The 16998-nt window shown below is 40.4% G+C and overlaps 1 protein-coding gene across 3 annotated transcripts in view; it reads right to left on the reverse strand.

Moving 5' to 3' along the window:
• tox3 (TOX high mobility group box family member 3) overlaps positions 1-16998 on the reverse strand; it is a 116871-nt gene that overhangs the window by 44819 nt on the left and 55054 nt on the right. For all 3 annotated transcript variants that reach the window (XM_048606081.1, XM_048606080.1, XM_048606082.1), the window contains exon 2: positions 10962-11027. In XM_048606081.1, coding sequence (XP_048462038.1) covers positions 10962-11027 — 66 coding nt within the window. The remainder of the gene's footprint in view (positions 1-10961; positions 11028-16998) is intronic.

The following is a 16998-nucleotide window of genomic DNA, read 5'->3' on the forward strand; positions in this document are numbered from 1 at the left end:
ACTTCTACTCTGACTGCGACTTCTACTCTGACTGCGACTTCTACTCTGACTGCGACTTCTACTCTGACTGCGACTTCTACTCTGACTGCGACTTCTACTCGTAACACAGTCCTGGTTTATTTGATTCTTTACTTAATCCCGACACACATGACCCTTCAGGCGGGATTGTTGGATAACGAACAGGAAAAGAATCCTTAAAAATTATTTTCTACTTGCCTAACCTGAGGTAGTAAACTTGACTGCTGTTCCAGGTGAAATTAGTTAACTCAGCACAAGTCTGTAAAAGGTAAACGATTCAGTAAAAACTTCCTGAGCCACAATATGGTTGACTCTTACCCTCCCTCTGAAAAATCCTGGCAAGCCATTCAATTCAAGGGCAATTAATGTAGGCAAGAAGTTCTGGCCTAGCCAGTGACATTCACGTTGCAAGAATAAATAAAAACAAAGAACTGTTGCTATTTTATCTGTTTCCTTGTTGTTCAAAGTTTGAGAAGATTTGTAACTCGAGTTGTGAATGAGGTTGTAGACATGCTCGCCGAGCATGTTTGGTTGCAAATGTTTCGCCACCCCGCTAGACAGCATCATCAGTGCGCCTCTGATGAAGCTTTGATGTTCTGTCCTGCTTGTTATTTATATGCCTTGGTTTGTTGGGGTGGTTGGTATCACTTCTAGCTCTGTTTCTCAGTGGTTTGTACACAGGGTCGAATTCAATGTGTTTGTTGATGGAGTTCCAGTTGGATCTAGCTGGGTGATGAAACGTTTGCAACCAAAGCCACCGGCTTGGCGAGCATGTCTTTTTTGTAAGTATCTAAAAGCTAATTCTTTGATTTCATGTATATCAGGGTTCTTCTGATCCTTAATTATAAAATCAATTTATCATATTCCATCTTGGTTATAGTTGTCAGATACAAATTAATACCCAGCAAAATGTACAAAAACCTAAGTCCTTTGACAGGATTATTTTATGAATTACTATTCATTTCACAATACATGAAATGACTTGAAGCTCTGTTGCAATTTTCTAGTTGCACAAACAAACTCATTAGATAAATTTGTTAGAAGAGATGAGAAATTCTGCAGACTCTTTTAAAGTTACTTAGGTGGGAGAAGCTGGTTTGACTTGCCCCATCTCCAATACTAGGAACATCAGCACCAGAATATTTATCATATGTGCCAGCAGCTACATGGTTTCCTAGCTCATTAAGGAAAGAGGATTCAGAATGGCATGGTACCATTTTGAGAAAGTGCTCATCAGGTTCAAATTGTATCAAAGACAAAGATAATAGACCACAAAACGCTTCCTGTTCTACAGAGGAAGCATAGAACCTACAATGTTAAGGTAATTGCAAATCTACAGGGGCAGTTTGGACAGACATTAGGTGAGGATAATTGAACATGTCTAAAGAATGCTCCAGATAATCAAATTGCAAGAGGGAGATCACTCTCTGATTTGATGTGTTTGGAAATTCAGTGGGACAACCATTGTATTCTATTCAGAGATTTTATCAGACATGCAGTGGTCTCTGATGTTTTAATCAGAACAATAAGGATAAACAAAGTCATTGTTTCTGAAATTGTTGCTAGGGTCTTTGGCTTTGCTTGAAAGAATAAACACTTCAAAACTTGAAGAGCCAATAAACTGGATTAGCTTTCCTGAATGATCATCTTGAGGGTGCAATAAAATAAGGCGGAACAACTTTGGAATCAAAAACACATGCTTTTGAAAGACCTTGCAGGAATTCTCCACATCTACTCATTGCAATAGGTAATCACTAGCTTAGTACAAATGAGGAAAGAGAAGGAATATAGGACATGGGGCACTAGGCAACTTCTCCACAGGAAGTAGAAGCAGAAGCAGAAGCAGGAGTACACCAGCTGGCCTGTAGCACCTGCTCCACCAATCACTATGATCATGACTGGTCTTGGGCTTCAATACCTTCTTGCTCACTTCACGCATCCCTTGAGACACCGAAAATCCATCTCTTTCAATATTAAATGTATACAATCACAGTATTCACAACCTTCTGGTGTAGAGAATTCCATAGATTCATAACCTTTCCAATGAAGTAACTTCTCATCACAGTCCCAAATATTTGGCCACTTATGCTAAGACTGTTCCACATTTTAAATTCCATGACCAATGGAGACAATCTCTAAATGTTGACCTTATCAAACTCCTTCAACATCATATGCCTCAATAAGGAAACTTCTTTTTCTAAACTCCAGAGATTAGAAGCCCAATGTACTCAGCCTCCTATCATTGGACAACCCCCTGATTCAGTGACCAATTTAGTGAACCCTCATTGTACTACCTCCACCTATCTGTATCCTTTCGTAATTGTGGAGAACAGTGCCATGCTGCACATCAGATGTTGTCTCACCAAAGTCTAGCCACACATCTTTATTCTTGTCCTTCAATCTGGCAATAAAAAACTAACATGCCATTTGCCTTCTTAAATCGGTTGCTGCACTGCATATTGACTTTATGCATTCCTTGTACAAGCACACTCACACATCAAGAGTCATATGTTCCAAGCATATGAAAAAATTCTGCTTTATGATGATGATCAAACTGAATAAACTCAGCATTACATTCCATCTGTCATCTTTTTAACCCAGTCACTTAACCTGTTTTTACCTCTTTGCAGATTGTGTCAGAGGCTGTGGCCTCCTCACCAGGTTACCATTCAAATAGCTTTATATTATCAACAACCGTAGATATATAACTCTTGAGACACGCAACTCGTTCTCTTCATCATTCATACATATCTGAAATAGGCAAGACCTAAGTACTATCCACTCTCTGACTAGTGCATCATAAATCAATCCTCTGTCCAGAAGCCAGAAGATTGGGACGCCTTTAAAAGCCAGCAGAGGGCAACTAAAGAAGCAGTAAGTGGTGGGGGTGGCGGTCACATCTGACAAATCTGTTAGAATTCTTTGAGGTGGGAACAAGCAAGTTAGACAAAGGAGAGCCAGTGGATATTATGGATTTGGATTTCCAGAAGGCCTTTGACAAGGTGCTGCACAGTAGGCTGCTAAATAAGGAAAGAGCCCATGGTGTTAGGGGCAAGGTACTGGCATGGACAGAGAATTGGCTGCCTGGCAGAAGGCAGAAAGTGCAAATAAAGGTGTCTTTTTCAGGATGGCAACTGGCAACTAGTGGGGTTCTGCTGGGATTAGTGTTAGGACCACAACTATAAATGTCATACATTAACAAACTGGACAAAGGAACTGAGGGTATTGTTGTCAAGATTGCAGATGACACAAAGATAACTGGAGGCTCAGGTAGTGTCAAAGAAGTGGGGAGGTTGCTGAAAGAGTTGGTCAAAGAGTAGGCAAAGAAGTGGCACATAAAATAAATGTGGAAAAGTGTGAGGTTATGCACTTTGGTAGGATGAATAGAGGCTTAAACTATTTTCTAAATGGGGAAAAACTTTGGAAATCTGAAGCACAAAGGGACTTGGAAGTCCTAATTCAGGATCTTCTTAAAAACATCATTCAGGTTCAATTGGCAGTTAGAAGGCAAATACAATGTTAGCATTCATTTTATAGAATATTATCCTTACTGTGGAAACAGGCCATTAAGCTCAACAAGTCCACACTGACTCTCCAAAGAGCATACTACCTAGATTCACCCTCCTACCCTATGCCTGTAACCCTGCATTTCCCATGGCTAATCCACCTACCTACACATGCCTGGACACTACAGGCAATTTAGCATGGCCAATCCACCTAACCTGCACATCTTTGGACTGTGTAAGGAAACCAGAACACCTGGAGGAAACCTATGCAGACACAGGGAGAACGTAAAACCTCCACACAGTTGGAATTAAACCCGGATCCCTCGTGCTGTGAGGCAGCAGTGCTAACCACTGAGCCACTGTGCATTTTGAGAGGGTTAGAATACAGGAGCAGAGATCAACTGCTAAGGTTATTTAAAGCTCTGATCAGACTACATTTGGAATATTGTGAACAGTCCCAGACTCCATATCTAAGGAAGGATATGATGGACTTGGAATGGGTCTAGAGAGGTTTACAAGAATGATCCAGGGGATGAAGGACTTGGTCATATTAGGAACAGTTGAGGACTCTGGGTCAGTACTTGACAGAGTTCAGAAGGGTGAAGGGGGGATCTGATTGAAACTGAATACAGAGGGGCCCAGGTAGACTGTCCATGGAAAAACATTTCCACATGTCAGAGACATTAGGAGCCAAGGGCACAGACTTAGTGAAGATATCGAACCTTTAGAACTGAGTTGAGCAGGAATTTCTTCAGCCAGAGAGTGGTGAATCTGCGGAACCCATTGTGGAGGCCAAGTCATTGAGTGTATTTAGGTTGAAGGTAGATAGGTTCTTGATTAATAAGGGGATCAACGGTTACGGTGAGAAGATGAGAATGTGCTGGTATGTTTTCCAAAGCCAATCAAATGGTGGAGCAGACTCAATAGGCCAAATGACCTAATTCTGCTCCTAAGATCTTATTGTCCATTCTAATATTTTGCTCCTAACTCCACGAGTCTTATCTTACCTGCTAAGCTTTGTGCGACACCGCAAAAAGAACTCTAACACATTTCCCCTTCAAAATACCATTGTTCTATTCAAGTATAACTTTTAAGTGCATTCTTAAGACTTCTTAAGAATAGATTTGAACATTAACTAACATCAGGCACTGAGAGAAAAAAAAAATCATAAGTCACATGACACCAGGTTATAGTCCAACAAGTTTATTCGAAATCACAAGTTTTCAGAGAGCTGTTCCTTCATCAGGTCACCTGACAAATCAGTAGCGCTCCAAAAGCTTCTGATTTTAAATAAACCTGTTGGAAAATAACCTGGTATCGTGAGACTTCTGACTTTGTCTACCCCATTCCAAAACCAGCTAACAGATGTTAGTTAGGCTAACTGATCTGTAGTAGACATTTGGTCTCTCCCTTATTTCTTGAAAAAGGTTTTAACTTCACGTTACATTAAGCATATCCCATTGGCACATTTTTATATTATTGAAAGCACATGCAAAATACTGTGAAGATTAGGGTTAGGGTTAACTCTACGAGAAGAATTGTACAAAATACATTTATGTAGAATGTCAAGACACGGCTTAAATTGTACAATGCCACAATCTTATTTTACCATTGAATTTGATCATTACCTTAACTCCGTTAGATCCGTGTCCGATGACCCCATTACCTACTTAAAAAAAATCCGCCAATTTCATTTTCGGAAAATGTAGCTTTCTCAGCTTTGGGGGAGAAGATTCCACACATCTCACAATTAGTATTAAAATAAAACTTCCTGTTTTCACTGCTGAATGGCCTGGCTCTAATTGGAAAGTTGTGACCCCTTATTCTAGATTCTACCTTCACAAGAAATAACTGCCCTGTATCTACCACATTAAATCATTTCAACCGACTCAACTTCACCACTAAACCTGCTAAAGTCAAGGAAGTACTCTTCATGTTTAAATGTAATGGTCAGGATTGAACAGAGAAGGGCAGATGGATTCTAGCCAAGGTTTTACAGAATTGACGTATCACCTTTATAAGACAAAGACCTTAATTAACTTTTTAAACTCATATTGTAACAACTAATTATCTAGATTTTAGTGATTTGAGCATCTGGAAACATTAATACCATTTCAAAAGGTGATAAATTAGGTAGGTCCCAAAAAATGGGAACAGGGGTTGAAATGGACAATTAACCCACACCTAACTCTTGTGATGTAGGAAACATGCAAACTTTGTGCTGCCTTCTCATTTAAAAAACTGTTTTATTCAGGCTAAAACGATGTGTGCTTTTCAATGTTTGCCCACCTCAGCAAGGTTGTGCAAGACCCACACCCATTAAAACTAGCCTACACACGTAAAGCTAGCCTATGCATTTTAAAGGGCTGCAGCAGGTCCTAAAAGTGGTTTGAAAAGAGCATCTGGCCGACAAGAAGAATTACTGGAATATCAGGGAAGACAGCACTTTCCAGGGTTCTCAGCTGCTGCACTGCAAGTCTTGCTATAGGAGTTGGAAATGAGGAGAAATATTCTCGATTCACAGGGAAGCAGGAAACCCTTTTGACAGACGCCTGCAAAGCAATGGGACAAGATATTCATTGTGGTCAATGCCATCAGCCTTTTAAATGAGAAGGCAGCACAAAGTTTGCATGTTTCCTACATCACAGGTTAATTGTCCATTGCAATCCCTCATCCCATTTTTTGGGATCTACCTAATTTAACACCTTTGAAATGGTATTAATATTTCCAGATGCACAAATCACTAAAATCCAGATTATTGGTTGTTACAATATTGGTTAAAAAAGGTAATTAAGGTCTTTGTCTTATAAAGGTGACACTTCAATTCTGTAAAACCTTGGCTAGAATCCATCTGCCCTTCTGTGTTCAACTCTGACCATTACATTTAAGCTTGAGGAATACACACAGGCAGTCCCTAAGTTGAGAACGGATACCACTCTACAGTCTGTAGATCAGAGCTCAATGCATGACAATGCAAAACAGCCATTTGTAAGTACAGCAAATTTTGGCTGTTTAAAAATTAAGATCATATACATTTCATAAGTACGAGTGTTCATAAATCGGACATTTGTAAAAGCAGGGACCTCCTGTACAAAGAGGAGATTGACAGGTTACGTCTCCTTTTTCTTAAAGGAAGGGATGAGGGGTGACATAACAAAGGTCTTTAAAATGATGAAAAGCTAAAATCGGTTACAGAGAGAGCATTTCCTCTCGTGAAGAACAGCTAGAGGCCGTCAAGCTAAGATAGTCACCAAGAAATCCAATTGGGAATTCATTCTGAGCTGTGCTCTGCACCATCTGCTTGAAATTCTAAAGGTAAGAGTATGCTCAATAGCTCAGTAACCAGGCCCAAAAGCAACATCTCCCCTCTACTCCCTCCACCCAGCCATATCCAGGCACTGACACTAATACAGACATCTCAAGAGGTCCACAGGCCACTGAAAAATTCTACTCAGCCCCTGATAATAGCCTTTATTAGGCCATAAAAACCTTGAATTGGCTCCCAGCCACTTGCAGCTTGGTAAATGAGCTAAGGGTGGAATGCTGCCCTCAAACCTATAACAATGGCATCTCCACACATGCCCACCCCCGCACTTGACTATTCCAACTTCTGGAGCAGGATATATTGGCACTGGGTGAGGCAAGTCTGGAGGTAACAAAGGCAACGATAAGGTTTTCAGCCATTCTTGAGCTTAGGGAGGGGCAGAGATACACTTGTGGAAGTAGGCATCTCGAGTGAAGATAGGTAAAACTTTAAAGAACGGTAATTGTGAGACACCCAATTGAATCAAGGATTGAATTCATGATTTTCTGTGGTTGCGGGGGGGAAGCAGTCAAAAAAAAAAAAAAAAAATCAATGGAGGCAATTCTTTTTGTGGAAAGGAATAGCATGAAACAGCTCTTGGATAAAGGTGCAAAATAAAGCTGTGAAAACTTTGCAAAGAGTGCTTCAATTATATCAAAATCATATACAACATTAATAACTTACTTGCATCATTCAACACAAAAGAGCATAAGAAACAGGAGGCCACCATTTGGGCCACTGACCCTGCTCTAGTACTTAAAAGTCCATGACTGGTCTCTGTGCCTTAATTCCTACTTCTTGCCTGTGTCAAGACTCCCCTACAATGCTCAACTCCTTTGTCAATCAAAAATAAGTTTGGCTCACCCTTGAATATTCATTGACCCAAGATCTGCTACCTTCTACAAAAGTCAAATTTAAGAAACTAACACCCCTCCGAGAGAATAAATTTCTTCTCATCGGTATCTGAAATGGTCAAATCTTTTATTTTTAAAACTATTCTCCTTGGTTCTAGACTCTCTTGAGCAGTTCGGAGGCTATGAATCCTGTCTGCCCAAATATCTTTCCACAAGGTACAAGTCAGGGATATCATGTAATACTCCCCACGTGCTTGGATGGATGCAATTCCAAATATATTGAAGAATTTCGAGTCCATCTATGACAAAGCAGCCTGCTTGATTGGCACCAAATCCACAAGCATCCACCCACTCCACACTGACACACAGTAGCAGCAGCATGTACCATTTACAAAATGCACTGCAGAAATTCACCAAGGCTTCTTAGATTGCAACTTCAAACCCACAACGACTTTCATCTAGAAGCACGTGGGTAGCAGTTACATAGGAACGATGCAAAATCCTCTCCAAGCCACTTACCATCCTGACTTGGAATATCTCTTCAGTATCACTGAGTCGCAATCCTCAAAACCCATCCCCAATCACTATTAGTGTACCTGCAGCAGTTCCAGAAGGTAGCTCACCACAACCTTCTCCGGAACAATTGAGGATGGGCAATAAATGCTGGTCTAGCCAGCGATGTCTACAATCCCTAAATGACTAAAAAAAAAAACACAGGGTAGCCAGTATCTACTGTCAAGGCCCGTTAGAAAAGTATGTGTTTCACTAAGACTACCTCTTGTTCTTCTATACTCAAATGAATACTAGTCAAACCTGTCCAACTTTCTCTCATAAGCTAACCCCGCCAACCCATGGATCTCCTCTGAAGTGCTTCTAAGGCATGGCCATCCTTCCTTAAGTAAGGCGGCCAGTGCTGTGTGCATTATTGAAGGTGGGGTTGCATCAAGTCCCCACACAGTTCAAGCAAATTTCCTCTCTTCTATGCTCCGCCTCCTTTCTACTAAAAGCAAACACGCCATTTCCCTTCCTAATTACTTGCCACATCTGCAAGCTAACTTGTAACTCATGTATAGAGACATATAGATCCTTCTCTACTGTAGCATTCTCCAGTCTCTGTCTATTTAAATCTTATTCTGTTTCTCTGTCCTTCCAGTCTCTCAGCTTTCCACACTATTCTCTATCTGCTAAATTCTGTCTGTTCATTGATCTTATCTATATATTTACAGATTTCTAGATCTTTATTTTAGAACTTAACAGCATAATTTCTATTCAAAACAATGAGGTATAAATTCTGCCTACCTACTAAAAACTAGTTTAGTAGTTAATTCAAACCAATTGGCATTACAATAACTCGCTAAACATGTACTTGAAACTACTTGCTACAATTGTCACCATGATGGCAACAAGGATTTTGTTTTTAATTAATGGTTTCTTACAACACAGATTATGGCATTTTCATTGAATGCTTTACACTAAAATTTGCTGAAGGCAAAATCCCAGAACAATATCAATTATAATGCTGTGTGACAGTATACAAACATGAAACATATACAGCAAAATGGTGCAGCTATATTCTGGTAATATACTTCAAGCCATTTTGGCTTATTGGATTATACCCAAATCCAGCAATGACCATACAAAGAGCTAGAGAGAGCCACACATCATCGAGGTACACAGCACACAATGAGTACACAATCAGAACCCAGGTTGAAGAATGCAAGGCCTAAAGGAGAACAAAAGTCAGTCAGCATGAATGTTGGAGTACAAAGTCATAGAGTCACAGGGTTGCATAGCATGGAAACAGACCCTTCAGTCCAACTCATCCATACCAACCAGATATGCTAAATAAATCCAGCCCTAGTTGCCAGCATTTGGCTATATCCCTCTAAACCCTTCCTACTCATGTACTCATCCAGATGCCTTTTAAATGTTGTCATTGTACCAGTACTTCCTCTGGAATCTCATTCCATACACGCATCACCTTCTGCGTGAAAATGTTGTCCCTTAGGTCCCTTTTAAATCCCTCTCATTTTGGACTCCCCCACTATGGGGAAAAGACTTGGTCGACTCACCCTATCCATGCCCCTCATGACCTTCGTAAAGGTCACCCCTCAGCTTCTGACCCTCCAGAAAAAGTAGCCCCAGCCTATTCAGCCTCTCCCTGTAGCTCAATCCCTCCAACCCTGGCAAATCTTTTCCTTGTAAATCTTTTCTGGACCCTTTCAAGTTTCACAGCATCCTTCCTGTAGCAGGGAGACTAGAATTGCACAGTGTTCCAAAGTGACCTAACCAATGTCCTGTACAGCTGTAACATGACCTCCCAACTCTGATACTCAATGCACTGACCAATAAAGGCAAGCATACCGAATGCCTTTTTCACTATCCTGTCTACCTGCAATTCCACTTTCGAGGAACTATGAACCTGCGTTCCAAGGTCTCTTTGTTCAGCAACACTCCCTACTATCTTACCATTAAGTGTATAAGTCCTGCCCTGATTTGCCTTTCCAAAATGCAGCACCTCACATTTATCTAAATTAAACTTCATCTGCCACTCCTCGACCATTGGTCTATCTGATCAAGATCCCATTGTACTCCGAGGTAACCTTCTTCACAGTCCAGTACACCTCCAATTATGGTGTTATCTGCAAACTTACTAACCATACCTCTCACCTATAATACCCATTTTTCTTGAAAAGTGATATCTATTTGAATTTCAGCTCAAATTAATTTTTCAATTCAATTAATTCTACAGTTCTCATGAGACTTAACTAAATAAACTTTGAAATACACTACAAATCTTCAGTGAAGATATTCTATCAGTATTCTGAGCCTCCATGCCTAAATAATGGCTCTGAGCTGATGGTGTGGATGGCCTGAAGATCACTCCTACTCCTCCTAGTTTCACATTCAGATGAACATTTTAAAATACTACATTTCGTTGGTTGTTTCCAGTAAACCTTTAAAAAGACGACAGGTTTGATTGATTTAGCGTGAAAAAGCTACCATATTGCTCATACATGTTGCAGTTAAGGACACTGCCAATCAGAGGGAAAGGACCATGAAATCGGAAGTGAACCTTGGATAGGAAATGTACCTAACACTTGTATGTAATTCCAGTGTAGAATAAGCACACCCACACAAACACAGCATGTCAAGTTGGAGCATTTAATGCCTGTTTTCCGACTTAAAATAGTCCCAACTGCTGCACTTTCGATTTTAGTCCAGTGAAACACTGGATATTAGAAGAGATCATGTAGCAGAGAATAATCATGTACTTACCTCATTGCTCGTCGAAAAAGTATGACTCGGATCTGCCATGTTCATATAGTTATTGTTCCCTGCAAACTGGAATAGAAAGAAAAAGACATTTGGTTTCAAATCATTCAATAAACTGTTGGTTGACTTAGAAAAAGTAATGGAGGAAAAGGACCTCCACGTTCCTCCTTACTAGGTTGGACTATTTTGTATATTGACTTAAATAAAATCAGCGTTTTGTTGGCCGGATTAAAGATTCATTCAAAATGTTTAAAAATACTGGAGATTAGATAAATGATTTAAATGCATTCACATTTCTTTCATACTTGGTCACCATCATTTATTCTGCAGTTTAAATTCATCTCAATCTAGTTATATTACACAATGACATCAAAGTACTAGAAATTATTACATTACAATACACCTCAGTTTGATTCAATTGTCATTTGGTGTGTCAGAACAACTTATAATCTCATCAGTACTTCAACACAAATGCATTCTCAATGAAGACATTGTCAATTTAAGTTAATGTAAAGATCATAACAAAGATTTATCATTAAATTAACACAGGATATTTAACTTCCACATTATTTATGTATTGGCAATACTGGAGAGGAAAACCAGAAATACAATGGTGGAGAAAGAAAATCGTAAAATATTGAACTTGGACTGGACCTTGGCACTGCTATTAATGAACAGCTTATGATGACTTAATTAGTCTAATACTGAAATGTAGCCTCAAGTAATGTACCATTAAATTCGACATGACTCATGCATTAATTGCCATGAGTGATACTTCTTTGGATGGCCATGCAAAGTACAACTTTCATGCTGATTTGTAAGACCACTTCTCAAAGCAGCAAAGCAGTGAAACCCACTCCCGTTGGCATCAGCAAAGTGGAATAAAGCACCTTCAGGTCCGTGCCAACATGCACTCCCATTTTCATGCTATAGGGAACCAATGCAACCTGAAACTTGGAAAATATTTAATGAATGAACACAAAATTTAAGAACCAGGTCATAACTTTATCAGTGTGTAAATAAGGAAGATAATCAACTTTGTACTTCAATACTTCAACAATGTGGGGCAATTTTTGCCTTGCTGTAAAAATTACAAAAGTAATGGCAAGCATATAGTTTGGCTCACAGATTGTATTTTGAGAAAGGACTTGAATTAGGAAAAGACTGAGGAACCAATAAACAGTTTTTTTTTTATTCAAGACTAAAAGGAGTAATTATCCAGAGAAACTAGCTTCCTTTTATGGAGAACCTTATTGCTTTACTCTGAATTCCCAAAATTTCCTCACATACAATGAATTACTATTATTATGTAGGTAAGCTGATACATAACAAGACCCTACAAATAATGACTAGTTGAGTGGCCAAAACTATGTTAAGTGTTGCTTACAGAGAGAATGCATGTTTTGTCTGCCTCATGTGGCATTAGACATGTGAATGCCTCTAAGTGTAAGTCTAAGAGAGAAGAATATTGGTAGGATATTTTCTACTTTTACTTCTATAGAATAACAATTTTAATGCCTACCGGTAACCAGCAAACTTAATTTAATTGAGTGATACATTAAACTTGGGGCAAAGGTTAGCTTCTCCCACAGCACAGAAATCCATCAGTACTACACTACTGCTACAAAAAGTGTTAGCTTAGATCAACTGATCTAACTCTGAAGTCTAATTTCCTGGCTAGCTAGAGGAACTGAAACAAGCCTCAAGTTCACTGATCCAAGAAGACCAGCTCTGTGCCAAAGTGCAAGGACAGAATCATCTGCAGCTTCCAGCTGGCACAGGGCAGCAGCATAGTGCCTACCTGACTACAGCCTGAAAAATTACAGTACACATCACTGAAGTAACTGTCAGACAGTAGTGTTTTGAAATCTTTGTAATTAAAGAACTTTTTTAAAAAATTAGTCTATAATTTTAGTTTTAGTGCACAAATGTCCCTGTGCTCCTCAGGTCAGAAGTTAATGCACATCTCACAAAGTTATGCATCAGTACTCCTCAAATACTTAGGCACTAGTGGACATTTTTTTTTTCCCCTCTGTGTGAAGTCAGACAGTGCTGATATTACAGAATACCCATCAAGCTGGTAGGTGCTGCATGAATCCCTTTGATACTTTCATGCTGCTTTAATTCATAAATCTCACCGAAGAACTGGCCAGTCAACGTATACTTAAACCGAGAGATTCAGGCATCTCAGTTATTGAGATATAAAAAAACCCCCACTGAATTAGCATTTTGCTGTGAACTGATTTCAACTCCAGTGGTGCTAGGAGTTGGGGTCATCAGAAGATTTAAGGTGAAAGAGGTATGCATTGCATGTAAACTACAAGCTTTCGACTTGATCTCTGCTTCAAGAATGTGTGCCATTGACTCCAGATAGCAGCATTCATACTGCAACTCCACCTGTGCCTTTGACATGGACTGCTGTAGCTTACGCTGTGCTGCTGTAGCTTGAAACCATGCCTTCGAGGAAAGAAGAGTTCAATGTTGTCCTACAGGACTAAATGTTACCTTCCCCCAACAGAAGTCATCAGCTCTTCATTAGCAATGCTGCAGCCAAAAGGTAGCACTGCATAGCTGCACAAGGTTAAGCAAAGGCACGTGGAAGACATGTACAGACGAAATTCACAAGTGTGAATAGTTCAGTTTTGAATATGCCATTGGAACTATTTTTGGATGAAGTCAGAATAGAAAGGATTTTTGTGGTACTTTCAAATTCAGGATTATACCAAAAAGGAGACTCTGACGAACTATGGCAAAGAGATGGAAAGGTGGGAAATTTGGAGCAATGTTGATGCGGTGACATGACTTTGGAGAAAGCAAAGTTTCAGTGAATAGGTCATCACGGACTGTCAGTCCAGAGGGCTGTAATCCTGGATACCTCTTCCCTTCATCTGTCTTCCTCTTGAGTGTACATTGAAGACCTGGTAGCAAGCACTACACCCTTATAGCATTGAGCCTGTGGAGGATGCATGAGATTATCAGTATTTGGAGACATTATCCAATGAGAGATGGAAGGTCCTCCTGAGTGGTCCAGGTAGGAACAACCACTTCAGAATACTTGCCCAAGGGGCCTCATTATTCTCATTGTGGCAGTGTAGTGTCTGCACGTGGTCAGGTGGCAGAAAGCTGTTGGCAGCCAAGTGCAAATCCAATTGGCCTGGTCACCCATCAAGCCTCCAGTCCGTCATAGTGGCTCAAATATGATGATTCAATGCACAGATTCAGAGAGTCATAGCCTTGTGGTTGTTGCACATCTCTCCAGTGAGGCCAACAGAGCTGGTTGTGATCATACAAATAAATTGGGAGCAGCATAGGCCATTTATTCCCATGAGCCTACTCTGCTGTTTGATAAGACCACGGTTGATCAAATGGTGGCCTAAAATTTACTTTGCTGCCTGCCCCCAAACCCCTTTGTTTCCTTGTCAAAGGAAAATCTAATGAAAATCTGAATATCCAATGGCCCATCCTTTCACTGGTCTCTAAGGAAGTGAATTCCACAAACTTACAACCCTTGAAAAAAAGAGAGTCATCTGTAACTTAAATGGGAGACAAAGGAACAGAAGTAGGCCATTCAGGCTATTGAGCCTGCCCCACCATTCAACATGATCATAGTTGATTGAACTCTTCATTGTCTTTTACCCTCAGTATCCATTACCTTTTATGCCATTGATAAATGTTTGACTATCAACCGCTTCTTCAAATACACTGAGGAGACTGAACTTCCACAGCCCTCTGGAGTAGAGAATTCCAAATGTTCATCATCCTCAGAGTTAAAAAAAAAATCTCCTTATCTCTATCTTAAATGGCATCCCCCTTATTTTTAAAATTGTGCCCCCTCATTTTAGACTCCCCCAATAAGGGGAAACATCTTTTTGAATCTATCCTGTTTGTCCCTTTAAGTACATTACAGGTTTTAATGAAATCACTTCTCAGTCTTCAAAAGTCCAAAGAAAACAGGCCCAGTTTGCCCAATAGGACAGTCCTGCCATTCCAGGAACCAGTCTGGTGAACCATCATTACATTCCGTTTATGGCGATTATAACTTCCCTAGATAAAGAGACCAAAATTGCACACAATACTTCAGGTGCATTCAGAGTTCTGAGGAAGGGTCACCGGACCTACAAAGTTATCTCTGATTTTTTCTTCACAGATGCTACCAGACCTCCTGAGCTTTTCCAGCAACTTCTGTCTTCGTTCCTTATTTATAGCATCTGCAATTCTTTTGTTTTTGTACTCCAGGTGCAGTCTAACTAAGCTCCTGCACTATTGAAACAAGACATCATTATTCCTGTACCCAAGTCCTCTCGGATAACAACTAACACTCCGTTAGCACTCCTAATAGCTTGCTGAAGCTGCATTTTGGCCTTCAGTGATTTATCAACAAGGACACCCAGGTCCCTCTCTATATCTACATTTTCCAACCTCTTACTATGTAAGAAATACGCTCCCCATCTGTTATTCATACCAAAGTAGATAACCTTACATTTTTCCACATTATGTCCCATCTACCAGGTTCTTGCATAAGCACCAAGCTTGTCCAAAACTTTCTGAAAATATTTACATCTTCGCTCAACATATATTCCTGCTTAGTTTTGTATTATCTGCAAATTTGGAAATATACAAAATTCTTCTTCCATGTACAAGACAGAGTCAAGAGTATTATGAAATAGTCTCCATTTTCCTGGATAAAGCAGCTACAACACCACAAGTTCAATGCTATCTGCGACAAAGGAACCTACTTGGACCCTACCTACCACCTTAGATTTTCAGTGCACCCACACTACTGATGCACAACGTTAACAATGTACACATTGAGATAACAAGGTGCAGAGCTGGGTGAACACAGCAGGCCAAGCAGCATCAGAGAAGCAGGAAGGCTGACGTTTCGGGCCTAGACCCTTCTTCAGACCCGTCAGCCTTCCTGCTCCTCTGATGCTGCTTGGCCTGCTGTGTTCATCCAGCTCTGCACCTTGTTATCTCAGATTCTCCAGCATCTGCAGTTCCTGCTATCAATGTACACATTGAACTGGAGCAACCTCCCAAGGCTCTTTTGACAGCACTTAAATGCATGACCTTTACCACCAAGGAGGAGAAGGGCAGTAGATAATGGAAACATGACCACCTGTAAGTTTCCCGCAAAAAAAAATAACTTGGAACTACAGATATATTGTCGTTGATTGATCAATTGATTGATTTATTGTCACATGTACCGAAATGCAGTGAAAAGTTTTGTTTACGAGTGGTACAGGCAGATCACAGCAAGCAAAGGATGTACAGATTAAAAAGACTTAGAGGCATACAGGTTACATTATTTGAGGCTACAGTCCATTCAACAGTCTGATAACAACCAGAAAGAAGCTGTTCCACTACCTGGTACAATGGGTCTTTGATGATGTTGGCCGCCTTTCTGTGGCAGCGAGCCGTGTAAATACACTCCAAGGATGGAAGGTTGGCTTCCGTGATGGTCTCGGCTGTGCACACCACCTTCTGTAGTTTCTTACGGTCCAGGGCTGAGCAGTTGCCATACCAGGCTGTTGTACACCTGGACAACATGCTTTCAATGGGGCATCTGTAGAAGTTGGTGAGGGATCTTATGGACATGCCAAATATCCTGAGCCGCCTGAGGAAGGAGAGGTGTTGTTGTGCCTTCTTGACTGTCGCATTTACATGGGAACTCCAGGTCAGGTCGTCTGTTATCATCGCTCCAAGGAACTTTATGCTCTTCATTCTGTCAACCTCAGTTCCATTGATGAAGATGGGGGTGGGTTCACCTTTCTTCTTTCTGAAGTCGATGATTAGTTCTTTAGTTGTGTGAACTTTGAGACAGGTTGTTTTCATTGTACCATGTCACCAAGTCCTCTTATCTCCCTTCTGTATTTTGACTCATCGCTATTAGATACTAAGGCGGTGTTGTCAGCTAACTTGTAGATGGCATTCGTTTAGAATTTAGCAACAAAGTCGTAGGTGTACCAGGCGTACAGTTAAGGGGCTGAGGATGCATCCTTGGGGGATTCCAGTGTTGAGTGTTATTGTGGAGGAGGTA

This window comes from Rhincodon typus, chromosome 15 (genome assembly GCF_021869965.1).
Source record: "Rhincodon typus isolate 14 chromosome 15, sRhiTyp1.1, whole genome shotgun sequence".
NCBI classification, from domain to species: domain Eukaryota; kingdom Metazoa; phylum Chordata; class Chondrichthyes; order Orectolobiformes; family Rhincodontidae; genus Rhincodon; species Rhincodon typus.